The 27,045-nt window shown below is 38.6% G+C and overlaps 1 protein-coding gene across 2 annotated transcripts in view; it reads right to left on the bottom strand.

Annotated features, from left to right (window-relative positions):
• Nucleotides 1–27,045, bottom strand: part of WWOX (WW domain containing oxidoreductase) — a 534,876-nt gene that overhangs the window by 392,234 nt on the left and 115,597 nt on the right. For both annotated transcript variants that reach the window (XM_087740305.1, XM_087740306.1), the window contains exons 7-8: nt 11,226–11,411; nt 7,304–7,568 (exon numbers count right to left, since the gene is read on the bottom strand). In XM_087740305.1, the coding sequence (XP_087596431.1) occupies nt 7,304–7,568; nt 11,226–11,411 (451 nt within the window). The remainder of the gene's footprint in view (nt 1–7,303; nt 7,569–11,225; nt 11,412–27,045) is intronic.

The following is a 27,045-nucleotide window of genomic DNA, read 5'->3' as shown; positions in this document are numbered from 1 at the left end:
ACAAAGAATACCTGTACAGCAATATGCAAAAGAAATGCAAATGCAAAAATTGAAAAACCCTTGGAACCTCAGAACTTCAAGCATTTTGAAAGTACTGAAGTTCACTACCTAAGCACACAAAAAAATGGTTTTTTACAGTCTCTTCAAACTCACGGTTCTAAATTTTAGTCATCTTTGCCCATGAAAATCTATACCTTACTTGTTTTCAGTTATTGCAGTAGATAATCAATTTTTGCAACAAATAAAACAAATGATGATGTTTCACTATGAGAAAGATCTCAAGAACACTACCACAAGGATGAGGCAAATTCCTAATAGCAAGTACAGTGATGACATAAAAAAAAGAAAGGTAAAGGGACAAAAAAAAGGCCAAATATCCTGTTCAGCTATTTCTGTCAGACTGCAACATCTTGCCTGTCACCCAAGCACCTCAACACTCATAATACAACAGAAATTTCCTTCCTTATGGTTTCTCAAATACATTCTGAGCAGATCAATGCTGCGTAACACCTCAGAGACACCACGGCACTTCAACTGCAGTTTAGCTCTGCAAGTGATGGTGAGTAAAAGAGAAGGAATAAGAATAAGGGAAAACCAGGAACTTGAAATCTTCTTTGGAGGACTGCAAAAGAACACAGGAAAAAAGTACAGTGGAGGAAAGTCTGGGACTTTCAGACAAGAAAGAAATTATGGATGCATCGTACCAAAGTGCAAAAATAAAAAAGATTTACTTTTGAAACCTTTTGTTAAGCACTCATTATTTTATTTGTAATGCAGCTTATGCCCACAAATCCGATACCCCCCCCCCCCCATTATTCAATAAGAAGGTCTGTTTCTAGACGGAGTAACAATCTGAACCAAGAAATGGAAATAACTGAATGCAAGACTGACTTTCTGCAAGTTTCAGAAAGACATATTCTGTTCTATGCTGTTAACTACCTATGGGGCCAATCTTTTTCAGATTTCAGGCAGGAGAAAATAAGGTAGCAGACAGGGCTGGATGTGATGTTGCACAGAAGATTAGCATTTGTGGGCAATTCCAATCCTGTATGCAAACATTCCAAGAAAGCTTTTTCAGGATGAAAAATAGGGAAATATGCTTTTTAATTTCAAATTCTAATTTAATTACACGTAATATAAAACATTATGAACCAAATGTTTCCCTGCCTTGCAGCCCACATACTTGGCAGGGCATTCTGAAATTCTGCAAGGATCTAGGGGGAGAGGAAGAAATTCCTTACTTCCTCCACAAAACTATAGGACATAACAGAGCTGCTCCACAAACAGTTATGGGGATGTGCTGGACACAGCAAATTCCACGGCCATGGCTCCCCCTGAGCACCGCTCTGCACACTGAGACCCTGAGCTGTTCTGTTTGGCACATGGATAGGTTTTCATAAAGACTTTCCATTCCTGTGGTGTAGGTTATGGGGGACGGATTTAATTTGCCCTCATATTTCATGCTACATTTATTTTAGCAGGAAGTTAAAATATGTATCAGTTAAATGTAAGTTTGATAATAAACTAGCTTATATTACACTTTATTACTAGACAGGACACAGAAATTCTAAGTGCATAGAAGAATTTTTGCACCATCCTTCCAAAATGATTAACAACTACTTTGGAGGCACTTCTTTACCATCCTATTACAACGAGTCAAAATATTCCTCCACATATGTCTTCTTTCCTTTTACCCAATTCAGTCAATTTTAAATAACAGTATTCTGCAAGGAAGCATATGCTATCAGGGTTCGATAAAATAACTGTCCCTCCATGTTAACAGAGGTACAGTCCACAAACCTGTGTGTTAAAAAAGAGAGCTGTTGCTTAGCATCCCTTTAACATTTACCCTTTAGGCATTAATCCATATAACAGGAGAATTGCATATGTGATTTATACACTCTTTACAACAACTGCTAATATCCAGTAGATAGTCTCCTTTCACTTGCCCTTCCTTTTTCACTTCCTGCCCAAAACCCAATTTGAGAAAAGCAACAGCCATTTTGTTCAAATCTAAACTGTGAGGCTCTTTTCAAAAAGAACTGCCTGCTGCTTTTCAAGAAACCCCAGTACATTTTCAGGAATGTCTTAGGGAGAAAATACAAGCCAAATTGTACTCTGAAACACGCACATACCCACCCTGCCCATGACTGCTCTTGGACTTGAACATGCACAGCTGAGGGCAGAATTTGGCCTCAACTGTGAATTCAGTAGTGGAAGCCAACATCAACTCAACACAGCCCACACAGATCTTTGGACAGCAAAAAATGTTTACTTAAGGAGGGAATACTATCCTCAGCTCTAAGGGTTATTCCAGCTTCTTTAGCAAAGAACAGGGGAGAAAGAGAAGAGATTATGACACTGCAGGGCCTCTTTTGGGCTTCTATCAAAAGCAAACAGATGCGATCATTAGGTAGAAGCAAGTCACTCCTATAGATGCAGATTCACTTCTTGCCAGAATAGCATTTCTGAGTTGATGCTAGGTGTGAAAGCAAATCATCACATGAAATTTAAATTTAGACACTTCCAACATATGGCAAAAGTAAAACCAGTGAAGCAGTTGTAGGCACAGGGGTTTCCTCCTGCCCATATGAGCACTGCAATACCTGCCAACTGCCTAAAACACTCCTGGGATAGTATCAGAATGGCAAGAATTCATTGTTTTATGTAAAACCAGGACATGCAGAAGACTTTGGCGCCCTTAAAAATATTCCTTGTAATTCTCAACAGCAAATATTTAAATACAAAATCCATTTCTGAAAAGCTACTATCTTTGGGGTAGGAGGGAGAAATCAAAGAGCAGTTCAAGTATCAGTCTCTTACACAGTGAAAAATCAGGGGCAGAATGGTCTTTCTGCAGCTAATTGGCTGTTTAAAGTTGACAGCTTGAGCTTTTCTAGTTTTAATTTATATCTCAGCAACAAAACCAATGTTTTATTCCCAACCATTAAATGGGGTAACACATCTGCTAAAACTCTAGCACAATGGCTGGCTTTGCACTGCAACAGGAAGTGTAACCCAATAGTCTCAGAACTTCTACAAACCCGAGCCATTTCTTAATGCAAAAGGATTTGAAAATTCAGTTCACTGAAACATCTGTTAAGCTCTTGCTACTCTAACACATGATATTCTTTCTGCTCTGTTACCTTCCAACAAAAATATTTGGTTCTATGTAAGACTATCACAAGTGTGTGATAATGGCACTCTGCTTCTAATTTTATATGCCGTTGTACACTCACAAAATCACCTGAGGGTGACACTAGGTAACATACTCAGTTTAAGCTCGAAACTTACAATAAATTTATTTAATTTTAGTCTTGTATGTAAATAGTAGCATATCAGATGGGTTCTGAATGACTAGCATTAATTTAAAACAAAAGAAACAACTTAGTCAAACTGTTCTTGAGCCAACTTCCAAGATGAGAAAGAAAAAGAGAGGGAGGGAGAAAAAGTGAGAGAAAGAGCACGGGGCGGGGGAGTAATAAAAAAGCCCAAGGAAACAAAACCCTAAAGCCTTATATCAAACCAGCTAAGCATTTGCGTGGCCTACGCAGTTGCTTTCAGAGCTTCTCTTCCAGTCTGTTATTTACAGTGGCCACTTGTTTCAATTTACATTTAATTATACTATAAGCTTCTCCAATTTACTGAGTAACTATATAGTGGTAAGTAAAAGACAGGCCCTTTGAACATTAGTAGAGCTACAGTTACTACAATAATAAAATGGTAATTTATTTGCAACTATTGCTTTCTACAAAAAAATACTTGTTCTCCATTTCTGTTTCACAAATCCTTGTAGATTTTAGAACTTGAAAAGAGGTGGGTAGGAAAAAAGGAATAGTCTTTCAGTTTCCAATGCTCTACTTAAGGGAAGTACTTCCTGAATCCCTATAATCATCAGTGATTTAAATATTGTGTTATGTTTCAAAAGCTGACCAGACAACTCTCTGTGATTCAACAGAAGAGTTCACTATAACCAGCACAAACATACCATCATTTTTATGCTGTAGTCACTCATAAAACAGGTTTGGAAAATGTGAAGTTGCATTTCTCCTTGCATTAAGGTATGACCATTTACAGAACAACTAAAATTATGCCTCTAAAAGCCTGACACTTGAAATGCAAACAAACCCTATCTAAATATGTTTGCTCTTTTAGGAAAACCAGATTCTAAGTGATCTGCAAGCCTTTTCTTTAAGCAGAAACTTAAAATAGCCTGACTTCATAAAGTGTCCTAATTACTGAAATTAAGTCACCATAGTCGCAGTAAGTAACAACAAACAGGTGAATAAGAATGTGATACTAGAATACTGATTCTCAGTGCTTCAGGGAATCAGCTAAAACTGAACAGCTACCAGCAGTGTTTCCTAAGCTAAATTTTGTCTTGCTGAATATCCCAAGTGCCATGCGCCAGAGGCTGCATGACCTCTCCCCAAAATGACAATTCACAGTATGCAATAACATGCATTTCTGAAGAAAATACTACATCCTCATCAACCAAAGTGGAGCTATTCAACATTCAAGAACTGAACAACTACATTAAAAAATATATTTCAGATACACAATGTATATTTCTTCATTGTTGGAAACAAAACAAAATAATTACCGAACTGTTATGATTTCTAGTAAGTAAACTTTAAATAGATGATGATAGATAGAAAATGATGACAACTAAGACAAAGGCATGAAGACTAATTTCTCAGTAGCAACTTGCAGCTGGAATAGAACATAAGAATTATATTGTTCTGGAAAAAACTAGTAGGGAATCAAATGTATTTTCTAATTTTCTCCTGCATCCCACTTCAAAGTTTCCAAAAGAGTTGAAACTATGAGTGTTATTCTGAGCTATCTATCATTCTCAGAACATCTAATAAGTCTGTCTTTGTGAAATACAAACTAAAGATGTAATTATTTTTTATTAACAGCTTTTACTACAATACTATGAAAAGGCCCCAGTTACAGTCAGGTACGTGCAGCTGCAGAGTGTGTGTGTGTGTGTGCGCGCGCGTGTGTGTGTGTGTATGCATGTATCTATGTAGACTCCAGGACCCTCTACAGTTTAAAACGTAGTAAAGAGCTTTCAATTGGCTCCAGAAGGATTAGGCTCTCCACGTACCACAATGCTGCAGCAGTTAAAGCTACTGCCTCGGAGATCAAAACTGGTACAGGCATATCCGTATGGCACCTTGCCTGAACTGATAAACCTTACCTCTCTCCACACAACCTTGACACGGATCTCTCAATTCTAGTTACGGACCCAGGTCAGTTGCAACTACTTTAAATGCTGCTGCATCATGCTGCATTGTGCAATGCAGACATCCTTGAAAAACACAGCAAGGTACAGTTCACAACCTTGGGACTGCAGCTTTAAGCTCTAAGATATACACCCAGTATTCTGGACCAAAACACTCATCTAAACTCTGGGGTGAGCTGCCACAGAAATCCTGAGAGGAAGCCCACAAAAAGATGCTCAACAAAGTCTTTTCCGGGTTGGTTACAGCACAATCCCTAAAAAAAGGAGAAGCAGGAGATCATTTGCCCCCTACAAATCTTAAAACAGAAGAACTCTTACACTGATGATGTTGAGAATTTCAGCTCAGCTTGTTTGCACAGCCAGGAAGGGGCACTTTTCTAGTTTTACTGGCAACCGAAACGTAGGTAAAGTTCAGGGGAGCATAAAAATTCATATCCGAATACGAGTTATAAAACTGATGCTTACCCTCAACCCACACCTGCCACCATAACATTCAAGTAACCTCAGTGAAATACATACAAACATGAAGAACTTAGTGAAGTGATTGGGCTTGGACTAGACTGCACTGTTATTCAGTGCTGATATTTTTTGTACTATATTTTTTATTCTCTTTTATGTACCACCCATAAATAAATAGGTACCATAAAAAAACCCTATCAATTGTTTTAAAGAATTAAAAATGAACTTAAGTGTTTTATTTTGTTCCTTAGAGGATGAGATTATCTGAGCAGCAAATACAAAAGGTTCCTTTGTGAAAATATGCCAGAGGAAATAAAACTAACAATTCATAGAAGTTCCACAGACTGGATCCTTTTCACGGGACATTGATAACATCCACTTATCCATTCTCAGGAGAACTTCAAGAATTTGTTTTACAAACTATCCTTAACACAGCAGAGACATGGCTTTAAAGGCCCTGGTCAAAAAACATGCTGTTTAAAGGTATTATTACGTGTTCCAACGTGCCAGAATGCCCACTTACCAATCCCATGGACATAAATAGGTTTTGCCTATGTACAGGCTGCAAACTGCAGGCAGAGGTCAGAGGCATGAAGACCCTCCTGGCTGGCACGTTCTCAGTGCACCACACTGTGTTTGTATTTTTGCTCCACGGGTCTTACTGAAGAACCAGTATTGTTCAAGATGATGTTCATTTTTGGACATGTAAGCAGAGTTTTAAACACTATAAGATGCATTTTCCACTTAACATTAACCCAGTATAAATTAAGATTAATTTCATTATCCCAATGATAATGAAATGTACAAGCAAACTTTTTTTGCAGCTATACATACAAGTTTCACCACCGATTTGCTCAGCTAGTCTAGGTTATGCGGTAGATTAAGCTACTTAAGGATGGATCCCTCTGCCTCAACAAATCCTTCTCTGCTCTTTTTCAAATGAAACCAATTAATTTGGTCTGTATCACCAGCTCAGGCAGACAATAAGTTATGTTACATCACAACCACTCTTGTCAGTTTTGAAGCCTTCTGTAAAAGGGGCCTGGTTTGGGCTTGAACAAATTGCAATGGTATGAAATGCAGAGGTATGAATCTTTTCATTTCCCTGATTTGTATCTGCAAACATTCAAGGGAGACTCCCTTTCCCTGCTCCCCTTTTGGGAATACCCTTCTTTGTCAGTGAATAAGGGATGAGAAACAGTCAATAAGGTTAAAGGAAGCCAGTTCTCAATGAAGTAAAAGTCATCCTTTACCTAAAAAAAGACTTTGGACTCCCTATAAATAACCTGGGTCAGAGTTGTACACGTAAGATGTACAACTACCTTAATCACAGTGAAAATCATATATTCAGACAAGGAAGTCATGCACTCCATCTACCAAGGTACCTTTACTGAAGACTGACAAAGTTAATCTAAAATGGTTGAAGAATCCTCTTCTAGAGCACAATCTTGGCACGATGTTTGTCATTAAAATCAGGGTTGTAGTTATAAAAGGTAATAGGTCAAAGCAGATACATACATCTGGATTTTTATAACTTTACTCCCCTGATTTGAAAAATGAAGATGTGTAAAATACTGTAAGTCATTCACTTACCATGGATTTGGTGAAAGGTCGAGCCAAGGTGAACAGCAGGGTATACACCCACCAGTTACGATGAATGGAGGAGTAAATCATATTTCCAGGATGGACTGAATTAGACGTCACCCCATGGGGAGAAAGGCGTCGGTTCAGCTCATTGGAGAACAGTATATTGCAAAGCTTGGAACGATTGTAGGCCAACATAGCCCAATACTCCTTCTTAGATGGAGAAAGCAGGCTGAAATCAAGTTTTCCAGAGGAGTCTTTAATTTCTGTAAATCTAAAAAACAGTAAATATGCCTTAGATACCCCAGAGTTAATTTCGCTCTCATTAAGAACAACATAAAATGTAGACAATAGAGTAGAACTTGGCCAGAACCAACATAAAACAACAGCTTATTTAGCAGTTGAAAGCATCTACTGGAAATTACCTGAGACCCAAGCAATAGTCCCATATAACATGGCAGTAAAATTATTGAATAATTAGAAAAAGCAAATGATAAATAAAAACAAGTCAAAAAAGGTTTTAATGATTTAAAGGCATCGTATGTAACTTACGAATCACTTTATTTTAAATCCAAAAAAAGATTTTGCCATAGGTCCGTGAAAGCACAATCAACTTGGAGGAAATAATGTAGGATAAAATAACTCTGCATTAGAAGCAGAGAAAACCAGCATCCTTTCATTTCCCCTTCTTCCCTTCCCCTGATTATTTCATCCAGTGTTCACATACTGCATATTTTCATTTAAGTGTTCGAGTAACTATGGATGAGTCTCACTGCCTCTTAAAACTCTTTTTTAGATTAAAAATTGATGAATATAAAGGGGTTATAACCTTGGTAACTTGCCATCAATAGTCTTATATGTTTAAAAGATAAATGTAAACAAAGCCAAAATGAGTTCTGGCAGAGTATAATGTTTTTAAGTATACCCATGGCATGGCTGAACACAAATCAAAGTAACTAGTTGATGTTTTTTAATTGGGTCTGACAGAGTCATTAAACACCAGCTGTTTGTTTCTTTCCTTTTTTTTTTTTTAATAACAAAGTAGTGAATGTTCTGAAGACGTTTAGATGAAGAAAAGGAAGTTTCCATATAGCATTCCCCCCCAGTTCTTAGAATTTGATTTATCAATTCACTGGTATATCTTAATATTAGAAAATAATACAACATTTAGTTACAGATCTATGTTTCATTCAGAACAGCTACTAAAAATAAAAAGGATTTAGCAAGCTCTTTTTAATACTCAGAGTTCTCAGAATCAGCTGGGGAGAACAGGGATAAACATAATTATAGTACACACTAGAAAAATGTTTTAAAATATCTTTACTAATTTTGCATCTCATGCCCAGAAATGAAGAGATCAGCTGGAATTTCTACATTGATTCTGTGAGCAGAATTATAATACACTCAGAGAAAACCAACTACAGTATTTGAACTCAAGAGGAATCCAGGATGTTCTGTATCTTGCAGAATTAGCCCTTCAATTTCAACAACAAAATTTCTCTTTCATAATTTTCAGTTAGAGAAAATATATTTCTGAAATTAACAGGACTATTTTGGGAGGAATTTCCTATAATCATTCCTCAAGTAATCATTTCTGATACCAAAAATAATATAGAAATAAAATACTTTGTGTATACTGTGTAATGGAAACACGGTGGCATATTTTAGTCCAGTCCTGCAAGTGTGCTTATGTGAATTAATCTTACTTATGTCGGCAATCTCATTGAATTCAGTAGGATAAGGGCTGTACAATCAAATTAACAACACAGAAATAAAGACAGAAGGAAAGTCAACCTACTTATTATTCTGATTTTAATATGATGTGCTTAAAATACCCAAAAGCTTAATTTAAACAGAATTTATTTGTGCTGAATCCAGAGAAGTAACTAGAAATGAAAGAAGAACCAGAGAGGCAAATAAATATTTTGCCTTGGAGCAGTCTAGTATAATATTTTCTGCAAACACGAGACTTTATTTTTCCCCTAACAGGGGGTCTTGACTCCAGCAAAAAGATCCAACCAAGGTTTATGGAAGTAATTAGATACCAACACTTCTGTTTTACAACATAGTTTAAGGCTTAGAGTTCTCAAGTAGGTCAGAAAGTACTACTACCCAGTAATACCTAATGTCTAAACTAACTCCTTACATCAACTTCTTGCCATTAAACAGATTGGGGAGAAAAAGCACAGTTATTTACAATGATCAGTTTAAGTGTTAAAATATGCCATAATACATGAACTGGACTCCTTAGAAAAAGGGAAATTTACTAGTTGTGTTTAGTATTTTATTCAAACATACACTGTTACTTATTTTTTGATGGGCTTCTATAAACCTTGGCTGATCTTACTGAGTTAGCAGTGAGCACTTTAAAAAATGTTTTCGAAAACACAGATAAAGATATCTGTCCAGAGATGTGAGCTCTAGTTACGCATAGCACTTAATACAGTGAAAAACAAAGATGCCATTTAAAATATTATTAGAGATACAAACTTACAAAGGGGAACAAGCAGCTGACAATTCAACATAATCTCCCATTAAATAACAGCTCGTTTATACGTATCCCGTTGTGCCCTCCACATCTGGCAAGTGATTGGAGTTGGCAGATTTATTTCTAGAGCTATCTTGCCTGCCCCGCAGTAGCCTCCCTCACTCCTCACAGGACTCTGCTACTTGCTTTCACAAACCTGGTGTGATTTGCAAAGATAAGGATGTCCAGATTTTGTTACCACCTAATTACTAGACATTTCATGTCTTTTAACACCGGGGAGGATTATTACTGGCATTTTCTATTGCTTCCTTTCATTTCAGCCATCATAAATTTAAAATGGTAAAAGTAAATCTATCTGCAGTGTGTCATTTATACCATAAGCCCCTGTGTTTGGAAGTGATAAAGGTTTCAGCCCGACCCTTGGCTGGTCTCTCTCTACCAGGTCCCCGGGGTTACATTTTATGGAAACATGATTAAAAAAATAAGCTTCATTCTGGGTCACTAAAACATTTCAGAAATATAAAGATGGAAAAAAAAACACCAAACCCAAAAAAGCACTCACACATTCTTCCTTTTGGTTTGCTAGAGCTGTTACACACAACCAAAAGTGAAATAGAAATCAACAGTGTTTAAAGCTGGACATTACAGGTCTAATCCTGCAGTCCCTGAACTAAATCAGAAGGCAGTAAATGGTTTGTGCCTGCTAAAATTCAGCATTAGGGCATGCATTTTGCACAAGGTACTTTATTTAAATCAAATCCATCTTTTCAGTTATTAATACAAACACCACAAGCATGTCGGAAATAAGACAAACTTCATCAATGTCTTTTTTGCCAACTGTACTTCTCCTGGCAGTAGAGAAGGCGAGCAACTAACATTTTAATTAAAAAATTCACCAAAAGAGGCATGGCCAGATTTCTAATATGTATTAACTACACTACTTCCCATTTTACAATTATACAGCTAATGTCTGCATTGAATTCCCTTATTTCTCATTATAAAACAATTGGATTTCATCTAGCAGTTTTTAATTGCATTGTTTCTCCTGCTAAAATAACTGCACATTCTTCTTGGTAAGATGTTGAAGTTGTTGAATGACAAATCAATATAGGTCATGCCATTCAGATTTAATCAATTATTATTCCATCTCCTCACAAAATCAATGAGTGGTCTGAAATGCGGCAAAAATCTGCATTCATACAATGAATGATCAAAAAATACCTACATACTGTTATAAAACTAGAACACACTTTATCCAGCAACAGAGCCAAATCCAGTAACATCCACAGGCATTAGTAATGATTCTATTTTAAAAAGATTATTCAAACGTAAATGCTTTAGAGCAAGGCCTTTCATTTTCAAAAACTTTTGCGGTTCTGCCATAACTGTTTTATGCTCTAAGGATTGCAGATTTCAGCTAAATCAAAGGTAATGTTCACCAACCTGTGTGATTCGGAGGACACCATCACAACCCTAGCAGGAGATGACCGGCGTAGAACGTCTTCCAGAAGCTGGACAAGATAGAAATGACCCAAGTGGTTCACCTGGAAGGTGGACTCCAGGTCATCCTCCGTCAAGCACCAGGGAGCACCAAACACAGCAGCATTGCAGATCAGTATGTGAAGAGGCCTGAATAATCACAAGTATTGAATAAAATTGAATCAGGAAGAAGAAATCTCAATGAAATACATGCAATTACATTCCTGTGTGAACTGGGCCAAGGTGTGCCTTGGGTGTAGGTGTGAAGGCTTTGGCAGCGGCGCGGTTGCAGGGTGGTTTCTGTGAGAAGGAGCTGCCCTGTGCTGGACGCAGCCGGTTCCAGCCGGTTCTGCAGCGGCCCCACCACAGGGCACAGCAGAGCCCCTCAGCGACACGGGTGGCACCTCTGGAAAAGCATATTTAAGAAAGGGAGAGGGGTGAGGGGAAAAAAAAATTGGAAAACAGCAGCATGAACAGCACGGTGAGAGGAGGGAGGAGGTGTTCCAGGCATGGAAGCAGGACTTTCCCTGCCGCCCAGGGAGAGGCCTCCTGGGGCAGGTGTATTCTGAAGGGCTGCAGCCTGTGGAGAGGGCCCAATGTGGCAGCAGAGGAAAAGTGTGAGGAGGAAGGAGCGGCAAAGAGGAGCTGTTGTGTACTGACCACAACTCCCCATCCTCCTGCGCCGCTCAGGGTGCAGGGAGGTAGAGGAGTTGGGATGAAGGAGTGAAGTTGAGCCTGGGGAAAGGGCAGGGGGAGGAAGGAGAAGAAGGTGGCGTTTTAATTTTTAGTTTTATAGAATCATAGAATCATTTAGGTTGGAAAAGACCTTTTAAGATCATCAAGTCCAATCATTAGCCTAAAACTGCCAAGTTCACCACTAAACCATGTCCTCAAGCACCACATCTACCCATCTTTTAAATACCTCCAGGGATGGAGACTCAACCACTTCCCTGGGCAGCCTGTTCCAATGCCTGACTGCCCTTTCGGTGAAGAAGTTTTTCCAAATATCCAAACTAAACCTCCCCTGGTGCAAATTGAGGTCATTTCCTCTCGTCCTATCGCTTGTTATTTGGCCGAAGAGACCGACAACCACCTCGCTACAACCTCCTTTCAGGTAGCTGTAGAGAGCAATAAGGTCTCCCCTCAACCTCCTTTTCTTCAGGCTAAACAACCCCAGCTCCCTCAGCCTCTCCTCATACGACTTGTGCTCCAGACCCTTCACCAGCTTCATTGCCCTTCTCTGGCCACGCTCCAGCACCTCGATGCCCTTCTTGGAGTGAGGGGCCCAAAACTGAACAGAGTACTCGAGGTGCGGCCTCACCAGTGACGAGTACAGGGGGACGATCACTGCCCTAGTCCTGCTGGCCACACTATTCCTGATACAAGCCAGGATGCTATTGGGCTTCTTGGCCACCTGGGCACACTGCTGGCTTATATTCAGCTGGGTGTTGACCAACACCCCCAGGGTCTTTTCCACCAGCCTCTTCCCCCAGCCTGTAGCGTTGCATGGGGTTTTTGTGACCCAAGTGCAGGACCCAGCACTGAGCCCTGTTGAACCTCATACAACTGACCTTGGCCCATCGATCTAGCCTGTCCAGATCCCTCCGTAGAGCTTTCCTACTCTCCAGCAGATCAACACTCCCGCCCAACTTGGTGTTGTCTGCAGACTTCCTGAGGGTGCACTCAATCCCCTCAGCCAGATCATTGATAAAGATATTAAACAGAACTGTCCCCAGTACTGAGTCCTGGAGAACACCACTTGTGACCGGCCACCAACTGGATTTAACTCCATTCACCACAACTCTTTGGGCCCAGCCATCCAGCCAGTTTTTAACCCAGTGAAGAGTCGCCCATCCAAGCCATAAGCAGCCAGTTTCTCCAGGAGAATGCTGTGGGAAACAGTGTCAAAGGCTGTACTAAAGTCCAGGTAGACAACATCCACAGCCTTTCCCTCATCCACTAAGCAGATCACCTTGTCACAGAAGGAGATCAGGTTAGTCAAGCAGGACCTGCCTTTCATAAACCCATGCTGACTGGGCCTGATCTCCTGGTTGTCCTGTATGTACCACGTGATGGCACTCAGGATGATCTGCTCCATAACCTTCCCCGTCACCGAGGTCAAGCTGACAGGCCTGTAGGTCCCCAGATCCTCCTTCCAGCCCTTCTTGGAGATGGGCGTCACATTTGCTAACCTCCAGTCAACTGGGACCTCCCCGGTTAGCCAGGACTGCTGAGAGATGATGGAAAGTGGCTTGGTGAGCACCTCCGCCAGCTCCCTCAGTAGCCTTGGGTGGATCCCCTCTGGCCCCAGAGACTTCTGTGTGTCTAAGTGGTGTAACGGCTCACTAACCATTTCCCCTTGGATTATGGGGGCTTCATTCTGCTCCCCATCCCTGTCTTCCAGCTCAGGGGGCTGGGTACCCTGAGAACAACTGGTCTAACTTATTAAAGACTGAGGCAAAGAAGGCATCAAGTACCTCAGCCTCTTCCTCATCCTTTGTCACTATGCATCCCGCATCCAATAAAGGATGGAGATTCTCTTTAGCCCTCCTTTTGTTGCTAATGTATTTGTAGAAACATCTTTTATTGTCTTTTACAGCAGAAGCCATTTTAAGTTCCAGCTGGGCTTTGGCCCTTCTAATCTTCTCCCTGCATAACCACACAACATCCTTGTAGTCCTCCCGAGTTGCCTGCCCCTTCTTCCAAAGGTCCTAAACTCTCCTTTTTTTCCTGAGCTCCAGCCTAAACACTCTGTTCATCCAGGCTGGTCTTCTTCCCAGCCAGCTCGTCTTTTGGCACATGGGGACAGCCTGTTCCTGCACCGTTACGATTTCCTTCTTGAAGAATGTCCAGCCTTCCTGGACTCCTTAGCCCTTCAGGACTGCCTCCCCAGGGACTCTGTCAATGAGGCTCCTAAACAGGCCAAAGTCTGCCCTCCGGAAGTCCAAAGTAGCAGTTCTGCTGACCCCCCTCCTTACTTCTTCATGAATCGGAAACTATCATTTCGTGATCGCTATGCCTAATATGGCCTCCAGCCATCACATCACCCACAAGTCCTTCTCTGTTTGTAAACAACAGATCCAATGGGGTGCCAGTTTTTGTTTCTCACTATCCAATTCTACTTTAATAAATTAGCCCACCACAATGTGTCATCTCAAGACGCCTACCAGAGCAAGACCATCATAGCAAACTCCATATGTCCTGAACGTTCACAGCAATAGTGCTCAGCGGATGGATGGCTGACATGCATGGGCAGGTCACCAGAAATACCTCAACACTATCACTGTTCTCCCAATTGCTAATCAGGAAACAGTCTCCTTCTGGAGAATTTAGAAAAGAAACTTTTCCTAAGGGAGGAGCAACTCCTATCACTTTCTTATGTGGGGTACACATCTATTCATGACATCTGGACAAGTGGTAGGGGAAAAGTGATTAAGAAATAAAGCCACAATGCAACAAGGCATATGCCCACGTTTTATACTTCTGCAGCTTGTGACGTATGCTGTTAAAAAATAAAAGATTATAAAGACTGAGTTGGAAAATAAAGACATCCTCCAGAAGCTGTAATCTTTGGTGGAAAAACTGCACACAATACATATGAGATCCTTGAGACAGATTCCTTCCTCATTGCACTCAGCTAACCCAGTTTAAACAGAAACGCCACGATGAAGGAACTTGAAATGAAGCGTTCCTAATTTGCTTTGCAAAGGGTAAGATTCTACCAAACTAAGCTAGAAAAGAACCTAGGCTGTCACATACCTCTCTCATTCAAAAATCAGGTCCAGAAAACTTCAAATTCCTTGACGTCTCCACTGTAATCTCAGGATGCTACACACCTTGCAGCCTTCCCAACCTCCACAGCAAGATCAAGGACAAACACCCTTTCTGTTCTTTCTTGTCTTTTTTCAAATCCTTATGAAACACAGCAAAGACTGTGGTTCTCGGACCTCAGATGGATCTACATTTGCTAGATTGTTTCATCTCTAAGGAAACCTTGGCACCAATAGCGTATTCTTGTCCTTGAGTCAGAGTCTGACGCAGCAGACCTCAGCAAGCGTACCTGAGCTGAAAACCTCAGACTTGAGAGTCTGCATCTGGCATCCCTGGCCCTGATATAATTAAATAGGAAAGATTGCACAAAATAATGACTGTCAGACAAATACCTTTCATTCCTGCACTAACCGGGCACTAATACCTGTGACGCCCTAACACCACAATATTAAGATCCGTCACATTTGTTTGTTTAGTCCATTCCAGCCTATTATGTCTTTAATGCAATTGCCCAAATCCCATGATACAAAATCAACTACCTAACATAAACTCTGTTTCTGAAGATAATAAATGAGGCACAACTAGGAAAAATAGCTGCTTGCCCTCTGTTCTTTTCAAGTACTTCCTCACAGCCCTACACACAAAAGGTGACAGGAGACCCAGAGTCAGATCATTTTTCTATGTGGTTGAAGGACACATATACTGCAACTCTGAGCGTCTGCAAAAGGAACACTGGAAAAGAATGTGAAACATGAAGCCCCAGGTTGTCAAACAAACCTAAGTAATTAGATTCCTTCAGGCATGTTTGAAAACCCCTGATTTTGATAGCCCGGTTTTCAAAAAAACATTTCTGGGGGAATCAAATGCACCTTTGCTAAATACTGAAAAAGCTGCATAAGCATCGACGTAAACAGTAGGCTGTATTTTCTTATTAAAATAAATTTCAACTTCAACCCCGCTGGGAAGTTACCGATGTAGTCTGCTTTAAGAAGTTGTTAACAATCTAATATCTGTACCTGTGCCAACTTGGAAAATTTTAACAAAAAGCTTCAGAAGCAGTATGAAACATCTGTGTACTTTGGGAAGCTCATTTTCTGAAGTGCTGAATTACTGATTTGCCTTTTGGTCAGTGACACTTATAAGCATAATATCTTCACGTACATACTACACCCGCAAAAGAAACTGAAGACAAAGAGGGACTATCCTTTTAAAGGTGAGGTTCTCTCTTTCTGTTCAACCTGCAAAAAAGGCAGTTCTTTTTATCATCTTTGCAGCCTCACTCAACACAGTGCAAGCAGGCTATTTACTAAGATATGCAGGATCGTATTTTTTAAAAGGTATCCGACCTTTTGAGGCATATTTTATCAAAATCTTTTAAACACGAGTTCATTTTGCCTGTTCGAGATACATCTGCCAAGAGGAAAACAAAGCCTCATGAAGATTGAGAGTACATGTGTGGAAACCTGGGATGATTCATCATCTCTTTTGAAAGTTTGTGAAAAGCCCTAGCAAGGATTAATTTACAGATTTGTAAATCTGCCAGGAAAAAGGAACAAGTTTCTTCAACATGGATGCAATTTTTGGTATAAGAGCCTCCTGTATGAGAACTGAAGCATGTGAGTACAGCAGTAAGATGAAAAATACCATCACCATTCCCTGCAAATGCTCTTACAGCACTTTTTAAAAAGATCGTAATTCTATTTGATAATTGTCATATGTACTATGAAGTAACAGACCACAGTAAGACAGAAAGGACTCGCATATGAACCAAAACTATATTGCACCTATCCAAATTGTATTATCCTTCATTAATACTAATTACACAATAACTACCAGAGGCAAAATATGCACTCTATACCTAAATCTGTCAGCTCAATTAATTAAAAATGATTCTAGAATTATAAAACTATAAAATGTAGTCACTTTTAAATTGTCAGGGCATTTAATTGGGTTTTCTAAAAGAAATAAAATTATGCTTCAGTCCTTTTCATGAAATTTGTATTTTTCAAACAACATTTTGTTCTAATTTTTTAAAGTAAAAGCAATTAAAATTAAAGAGACCGTAAAGTTAAAAGTATTTACAATATTCTACTAGAAAAATCTGTGAAGAAATATAAAAATAAATACAGAGACATTTTAATATCATACTGAAAAGGTAACATCAGATTCCCTTTTAGAATTCCTTTATTTTTAATTAGCGTTAGCGGTTCTAAATGGTTAAAAACTGATTTCTCTAGAAAACACCACAGAAAAGAAACTGAAAGGGTCATGTCAATAGATACTGCTGTTGTGCTTCATTTCAGCTCAGAAAGAACCACCTCTTGGATTTGGATCCATGTCCATTAAGCTATCAGTGTCTCTTGTCAGACTGCTAACAAAGGTCCAATTACTGAAAATTGTCATCTAAGTTTCTGCGACCTGGACATTTACACACCAGGAAATGAATGAGATTACCTATACAACAGCCACCATATAGTTATGAATTTCAGCCACAGATGACAGATTCTAATCTCAGCAGTGCAGAGCTCTATATCACTGAACGTATCATTATGCAGGAACAAAATTTTTAAGATACATGACAATTCACACCACACATCTGGCACTACAGCTTTGCTTTATGACAGGAGTATTTTTAAGTGATGATAGCAGAACTATGACCTTGATTTCACAAGTTCATTAAAAACATTCCTGCAATCTACATTAGGCTTCCTCCTGAGCCCAAGGGAAAAAATCCCCTGTCAGTTTAAAATAGTTTGTATTTCTACATCAAAGGCCAACAAAAAAATGTCAGCAGCAAAGGAGAATTTTCTTTAATGTTTACTCCTGGTATCGACATTACCAAGCTGTTCCCTCTAACCATGACGCCTATTTGATATTTCTGGAAACACTGTAGAGTTAAAACCTTGCAGAGTGTTTTGAAAATTTACCCCTATGTCTCCTTAAAATGTCTTCAGTCAGTGACTTACATCACACCAAGTGAGCTAACGTGGTCTACCATTACAATTTAAGCATGCAGTGGGACTTGAACATAAGCTGCTCCATCATAGCATGTAGTCACTGTTTCTTATCCTTCACAGCATGACTGAGACTTGAGAATACACTGCTTTAACTGCAAGCTATACAGCAATTCTAGGAAACTCTCACCATGCTGGTAAGTGTAGCTACAATTCAGTGAAAGTTAAAAAGCATGTACAATTAACAAGGACATTCTTAATTGTGAATATCTCAGCTGAAAACCATCTAATACCTTGTGCACTTCACAAGTCTGTGATATATCACTAACCCTTGCACTGGGCAAGTCATTCAGATCTTATATGTTGTGTTCAGTTCACCATTAGAAGCCACAAAGCAATCCAGCTGCTCTGCACTATTTGAAAACACGGTAAGTGAATACATTAGAGAGATACAGAAATTAAGTTGTTGCTATAAATCAGTTAGTTATGAAATTCAATAATCAATTTGTTAGCACCTGATGTAAAACTATGATCTGTCAGCAGCCTCCCAAGCTGGCTGTGTGCAGCAGTAGATATTTCCAAGGGAATTAATTACTGATGATTTGCAAAGGTAAGAATAATATTTTTCAACAAACGTAGCCTGTGCACTAGGAGGTTAAACAAACACCACCAAAATGTCAACAAAGTTCTTGGCTTTGGTGTTCTCCCATTTCAAATGTAATGAAATAGTTAACCAGAAATTATGCAAAGGGAATACTTTCAAATCTTCCCATGAAGCAGAATGTCACACCATCTGGGGCACTTCTCAAGTGATTTGAAAAGTTCACACTGTTTGGAATTACACAGAAATTCAACAGAAAAGGCCTCGCCATATCCCCAAAGTCCCATAAGCAACTGTAGACCTATGTCACGGCCAGTAAAGAAGGCAGAGAGTTGTAACTTCTCTTCCATAAAGAAGCAAAGTCACAGCCCACCAAACTTTTCCATCCCATAACTCTGAACACCCATGTTGCTTTCTCTCAAAGTTAGAAAACGGTACTTCTTTCTGTGAGGAAATGCCTGTATTCACAAAGGAAATAACCAACACGCAGGCTAGGCTTATTGGCTCTCCAGAAAAAGGGTGAGTTAAAAAAACATCTCCAGAAATCCCTCTCAGTTTTACAAGCAGCACTGACGGGAAACTGAGCACCAAGAAAATCACTAGGCGTCAGACAGCAGCAGGAAATCTCAGAACCATGTATAAGCTAACATTGACCCAAAAATATTTACTTGTCCGATGAAAACAAACTAACGAAAAAAAGCACTGCTTAACTCAGTGAATTGCTTAATGTCTAACTTCCCTTTTTCTAAAAATATTGACTGAAAACTCAGCAAAAATACCCTCTGTTGCCACTGGTCAGCTGACAGAATTGTGGATCCTTGTCAGACAGGCTTCATTTTAAGGCAAGCCACTAACACAGGACTTAGAGCCCTGATGGATGACCTCCTGCTAGAAGCATGGAAAATTCTCTCAAATTTATCCTACTGGATTTCTTTGCAGGATTTGACATTGTTGATCAGCAAATACTTCTGCCCCACTTCCAAGAGACTAATGGGAGGGGACTGAAACTCTTCTGCTTCTTCCTTCATACCAAATACATGGGAACTACTATGAGCAGATGCCCCTATGTCTTCATAATATATCATCTGCATATTGCCATATAGGTCAACCATCTCTCAATCATTATTCATTACCTCTATAAAATCTTCAGAATATGATTTTGCAAAAGTTTGGAGAAGGAACAGAGGTCTCAACAGACTTAGAACTAAACAGAAAACATCCATAGGTCCTGATTTTCCCTTTGGTAGCTTTTCTTACACATACAGCGGGGGAAAAAACCCAACCAAAAAACCCCACATCATCTTACACCTCCAGAAATTAATAAGTTCTCTTCCTTTGAAGAAAAATTCTGTCATTTTAGCTCTAGGGGGACAGAAGAGTTTGAGAGGCCTACTTTTCTTCTTAATGGGGTGCAGAAGGAATTTCAACTATTTTGAAAATTTTAGTTGAACTTCTAAAGAGAAATTCAGACCCAATATTAAATAACGAAACATTTAAACATTTAATGTTTTTAAAGATTTAACATTAACACTTTAAACATTTGTCATGTTGCCCTCAAACTGACCTTAGTAAAACCTGCACTGCCCAAAGCACCAAACCTGCACTGCTCAAAAATGATCCAAGCTGGGATTTCTCCTTCCACTCTAGTATGAGTTCCACAGAGACCACACACAAAATAAGAAAAGCAGGGATGAGGTTTAACATGATCTGTCTCCCACACTTGGCTAATTTATACACTGCAAGTATGGTATGTGATACTAGAAATCTGAGAAATTAGGAACTTTTTAATCTACATTTTCTTATTTGGTATCATTACGTCAGTAAATCACTTTCTTTTGATACAAATTATTGCTTAAAAATGAAGGTCAAGGTTAGTATTTGTACTTGCTTTTTAACTTAGAACTCCAAGGCAGGATGGATAAGGAGGAAGAATTATATTTCACAAGCATGTCGTGGGTTTCTTCCTTCCATTAGGTTCGTACCAGGGACTCTCTCACCTTTTGGGGGCCCATTATCCACAGCTCTGAATTTCCTTTTGCATAGCTATAATCTAACCCTAAATTTCCTCTGACTGACAGCACACAGTATACGCAGGGTATTGATAGTAACAACAGGTGTCAGTGCTGCTCTTCTCTCTCCAAAATGCTTCTTCAGGACCACATTTCAAACCAAAATCCACCCAAGAAACCACGTTTTCCTCTGTCAAAGTGTTGTGTCTTTGCTAGTTCTGTATCCCTGGGGACTCAAAATGCCTCCATACATATGGATTTTGAAAGTCCTGGGGACAGGCTGGGGTAGAAGAGGGATAGGATAGGGCTCTGCAACTTAATTTCTGTATCCATTTGACCTTTCAGCATTTCCGTTCTGCATCCTCTTCCTTTTCTCAAGCCCTGGCACAATAAGAGGAGCACTTTGTTCCATTCCTTCCCATGCTCTGCAAAGGTATTTTGTTTTGTTTTAAATCTCCCTGATGCTTAGGAGACAGCAACAATGAAAATATCCAGAATCCGGTAATTTTCACTCAGCAGCTCACCTAAGGACATTCGCTACCTCAAAGTGGACACATACATCTTTTTCAAAATCCCAATAGCAAATCATTATTTACACACATACGGAAGGAGTTACAAATAAGCATAAGGCAGCTGTAAAGGAACATTCATTTTTGCAAATCATGGAATGATTTGTTGTTTCTGCACATACTTCTAAATATACGAATTTCATTTGTACACAGTAAACACTTGTTAGAAAAAAGAAAGCTACAACTCACAAGGAAGGTCAATTACTACTGTTATTACATATTCATGATATTTCCCATTGAAAACAGCTAACTCTTTGGAAAGTGTTTTCAGGACCACAGCTGATCATTCAAACAATAAAACACTTCATGCATTTTGAACATTTCACTTGCCAATGACAACTCCTTCCTCTGTTTTGCCTAGAGATATATAGAGCTGTAATAGAGTTCAGAAAGCCCCTAGCAGCTGCGTGCTGCCATTCAGACCTGAAAGATTCCATGTTGTGATAAAAATTAATGTACTTTGACATCCTCTGGGATTTTTGGTGCCCTGAGAACAGCTAATGAAGAAATACAACCTTTTCAGACTACAACACAAATTTTTGGATTCTAAGATTAAGACACATGTGGTATATGCATGGCCTGTCTAATGTCAGCGGTAAGGCTTCCATGCCCAAGTGCCAGAAGACTCTGCCTTCATGTGTTTTAATTATCTCCCATAGAAAGCCTTTAACTAAATAGACTAAATACATTTTAATGTATATGTAATTAAATAGCTACTCTTGCCTTATATTTCAGAATTTTTAGAAGACAACATCAATTAAACACACAGATCTTCTTAAAACCCATTAAGCTATAATGCTGCAAAATCCTTGTTTTATTTGCAACAAAATACATTTTAATCAGGCATATTAAATCATACATATTTTACTTCCTTAGATACTCAAAACAGCCTCCACAGCTGCTGCATCTTGTGGAAATTTTTTAGGAAGACAGGACCCCAAGACTTTATGAGCCATCTTAGACTCAGCTTAGACTTAGGCATAGACACATGGCTCAAAATGGGAACCAGAACAACCAGGGTGCTAAGCAGAAAGTCACTGGAGGGTTATCAAGGTTTCTTCATTAGGTTACCCTGAAAAGAGTGCAAAGTGTCCAAAGACAAGTGGCAAGTTTGCAGATTTTAGACAGCACAGTTATAGTCATAAAACTATGTAACAAACACCTAACAAAATCTTTCTGTTCGTAATATGTAAAAACACTTAATATTTTTTGCAGATGCAACTATATATAAAGTTATGGTGAACTGTCATTCCTATCTTTATTTTAATATGGACTTCTACTTTAAAAAAAAAAAAAAAAACAACAATGTTCTCAGGTAGGAGATATTTCCACGATACAGCAGATGAAATGAAAGGTGATCTGGTGAAAACGTCATGATCTCTGCCTCCAGTAAAAGGGGGGAGGGGTTAAGCTTGAGAGATTTTTAATTTAAAAAATACTGGAAACAGTTTTTGGATCCACATGACTTGACACATGCTACCACAATGGGGTAATTGTGTACGAGAGCTTAAAAACAGAAGAAAGAAGAAAAAAAAAAATATTTATGCAGAAAACCAATCCCTAGGCTTTAATAAGGCACAGTACCACCACAAAGAGACGAAAAAAAAAAATTCACCCTAATATTATTATGTATGTTTCAAATGCAGTCAGCCTTTGATCTTATTTAAATTTAAGATACCGGCTGTCTGCAACAGTAACTTCTGAGCTATGCATGTTTCAATACTTAATTCAATGTGGATATTTTTTGATATCTCAAAATGTACAATGTCATCCAGAAGTTTGTGCCTCAGTGGCACTGTCAGAATGCCAACTGTATTCTAAGTTGAGAAGACAAATATAATAGCTCAACTGTTACTAGTTTTAATGCACAAAAAGTATTTCTATAAATGTCAAAGAGTTAACAGATTTGTACAGTGTTAGAAAATATGTTCAAATTTTGAAAGATGATACACAGTGGCAATGATCATCCCTGACAGAGATACATCTATTACAGAATCCTTAAGCATATTGGCATAATGGCATCACTAATAATTCGTTTAAATCATATATTCGTTTTTTCTGGATCTTTTAAGTTATCTATGCAACAACTTGCTAACCAGATCTCATTTTTACACATGTATTTATATGTATGAATAGAATTTATCATACAATGTCTATGATTTAATTGTGGTTAAATTGGAATCTAAAACCAACTTAACACACATGCAATATGTCAGTTATAATGCATGAAAATGCAGAAACACAATATTCTGGAGTGAATTTTCAGCAGGCTCTGAAATCTTAATTGCACCCGCAAGGTTTCAGAGTGCTTGTGCTTACAGCATGAAAAATGAATGTACTCATAGAGTTTGAGGCCTCAGTTAAGGAAGCCAGCTGAAAATCTGGCCCTCTCCATTTTGGGTCTGGTTAGGGAAATAAGAAGAGACTAAAGATCCAAATGGAGAATCATAATTCATAACTGCTGTCTTTTCCATATTTCTACACACAGCATAAGTGAATAAACTGTTAGCATATGCCAATCCTTACCACAAAAAAAAAATTCCTATTTTAAAGTACAGGAGAGTAACTGCAGTGAAAAGCTACATATGGAAGTCCTGAACAATTGTGAATTGCTGCTACCAATTCAGAAATTTCAAAGTAGTAGCTGTTGGCAAACACTATTTTATATCTTTGAAGTAATTCAAGATTTTTCAGGATAATTTCTTTTTTTTTCCTCGAACATTGAGAACATTAAATTGATGTCTTACTGTTTGGCTGGAGATAACTTTAATTCAAACCAAGTGGCAGTATGCACCACTCAAAACTAAAGATGCACATAAAATTTCATCTGTAACTTTACTGCTCACTTCTGCCTGCTAACTGTTTTGATCATGGCAGCGTTCTTATGCTGAGGATCAGGCAAATGCCATGATAACATGATTGTAAGTATTGACAACAGGTAGCTATTTTGGAAATTTTAGAACTGAAACTTTAGTGCTGTCCCTCAATTAAAGTATGCGCGTTTTAGTCAAATATGTGATGATTAAACTGGGAAATAAGTACCAAAGTATCACATCCACAAATCCATGCTCCTACACAAATACCAATTCCTACAGACCCTGAACTATCAAACACTGGTGCTGACTAAATTTAAATGCTACGTTGCATACAATCACAGGAGGGCAGTCATTTTGTCTATAAAGTGGATTAATACCAACCATAATTCCTCACATTGTGCCCACTCAATGAAGAGGAGATTCAATTCAGTGTTTTTTAGTTCCAAAAGCCTAATATGAAAGATTGGTTGGTCTGCCTCTTCCAACTGCACAAAAATCAGCTAATGCCAAATCCATCTTAGCCCAGAACATTATTATAAACAGATCATGTATTTGATTTTCCATAACAGAGACATTCAATCAACTGCCTGAGCTGGAAACTAGCAGAGGGGAAAGACTAGATACAGATAAAAAAAGTAACTTGAACAAATCTAGCCATTTAGGTGCACTGAGACCTCTTTTCCTCCTCTCATCCTAATGCTAGCACTGTCTTCACATGGAAGCAAGGTGGAGGTCCTTCACCCCTGGTGGAAATATCCCGTGGGGAATGTATGTCCAGACAAGAAGTCAGGAATACTAAAAGATAGCCAGAAATCACAGAAATAACCACACTGCATTTCAAACTACAAGAGAGCCTAAAATAAGTCTCCATTACTGTAACATAATGAACTGGCTTTCTCTAAAGAATTTGCTCTGTAAATCCTTCAGCCCTATCTTTTACCAAGTTAGACTTCCATTTTATATATTAGTCACATTGTGTTCAGGTTGTGCTACAATTAAGTAAGAGGTAGATCAAATATTTAACAGCAATATTGTTTTATTCTGTCTTCTCCCAAAGACGACTTTGGGAGATCCAACTAAGTTATTGCGTTTAGCTTATGCTGCCCACAGAATCTTTGTAACTGTGAGAGCAAGAAAAACTGGAGAGCTCTGTTCTGCTCATAAGGAAAGTTTATATTCTGCTGCAATCATAGAACTGCAGGATCTAAAATAACCTGTGAAACCCTTCTTCCCCCCAAAGCTTTATTTCAAACTGCATGGATGAAAAAAAGTGTCAGAGAAACAGCTGTATCAATTCAGGAGTACAGATCATGCAAACAAAAAAATTATTTTTTTTCTGTGAGGATGAAGGATTTTCTAGAATATATATACGAATACAACATATTTTACCAGTGTTTTTATACTCTGAGCCCAAATTTTATCTGTGGACAAGGCTGCAACACCTAACAAATCCAAACAGGAATAAAAGACTCCTATCAAATCTCTTAGAAGCATGATAACTTGAAGATGAATCATCTGATTTTTTACTTTCAAACAAGGAAGCCTTCTTAGCTCTTAAGTACAACTCCAATTTATATTAAATGTTTCTTTCCAGAGTAACTCTTTCCTCCCATTTATTATTTATGTTTTTCTCAATGCTCCCCCTATTGCATCATTTGTTTTCTGTATGCAACCAGCCCCTCTAAAATTCCTGCTGAGCAGAGGATGAAATTTCTTCATTCTTCAGGTAGTTTCCAGAATCTCTCAGATTCTCAAGCACATTCAAGAAGACTTTTTTTTTTTTTTTTCTCTAGAAGTTATTTGATTAAGGCAGGAGATTTACAATCTCAGCAGTTTTTCCTCTGTTCCCTGCAATCCCACCACCACCACCTTCCCCAGTTGCAATAGGTTTTGATGTTGTAACTCAATGAAATTTAGGGATCCTTTTTCTGGAGTAGTTCCATCTTAGTCCTAGAGCCACAAAGTGTCCCAGAAAAGCAGAATTTCAAAAGACAAGCAAATCTATTCTCTGTTTTATAAATTTTCAGATATTAGGTCAGGTGCCACCAAGACCAACAGATTCTGTAGAATACCAAAGTGTCCCAGAAAGCAATAGTGGACTGGAGAAATTAAACAGACAATAAAACTATCTGCACCCAGAAGTTTAAGATATTCACCACTGAATACTAAAGACCTCCTCACAGAATGTGTTGTGGGAAATAAAAATACAGATCTTTATTAAAATGTGTGCATTCATATAAAATTTCTCCTTCACACTTTAAAATTATTGTAGTTTTCTCCCAGAAACCAATATCTATACAACTCAGAACTGAAATGATAGTTTTGTTTAGAAAAAAACCCAAACACTTCATTTGCTTTTCCTACTACTTTACTGTTAGGGAATTTGTAAGAGATTTTGTAAGAAAGAAAACTCTATACTTATAATGACTTTCCTATGCTCATTAATAGGATTAATAGCTACCTCATGGGAACTGGGGAGAGCGTATCATAGTATGCCTTCTCCTACAGGTGCATGAAATCAGAGATATGAAAGCCTTTTAAGAAAGTTAGGCTACCAGCTGACAGACTTGCCAAAGCGTAAAGAACAAGACTCCGTCTGTCACTGAAGCCTGTAAGATTTCTTTCAATTGCTCATAAAGCTATTAATGCAAAGGAATCACTGGTCTGACAAAAGCCTCTGGACACTACGGCAAAACAAATAAATGAAGAGACAAAGGTAGTTAGTGTACATCAGGTCTGGAAAAGACATAGGGCTAGCATTGTAGTAATAAGATGCTACTGCCATATAATTGCTTTTCTGACCATATCCAGACATAGTTAAATCACAAAAAATCAGAGCCAGAAAGACCTAGTAGGTCTTCCAGTCCATTCTCCCGCCAGTGCAGATGATTGTAAGGTAACTCTTCTGTATCTGTATCAGATAAAAGATCTACTGCTACAGGCAGTGTGTGGGGTCTGGTTTCCATCCAGCCTCAGACTTTAAACAAAATATAACTGGAAATTCATTTTGGTCAAAACCCCACAAGCCTCACAACAGATACAGACCTTAGACTTTCCTATAATG

The sequence above is a fragment of the Nipponia nippon genome, unplaced genomic scaffold (assembly GCF_047370975.1).
Source record: "Nipponia nippon isolate SJK-2023a ecotype South Korea unplaced genomic scaffold, ASM4737097v1 scaffold_7, whole genome shotgun sequence".
Taxonomy (NCBI): Eukaryota; Metazoa; Chordata; class Aves; order Pelecaniformes; family Threskiornithidae; genus Nipponia; species Nipponia nippon.
Note: the sequence above shows the minus strand (reverse complement) of the source record. Positions and strands in the feature narration are given on the sequence as shown.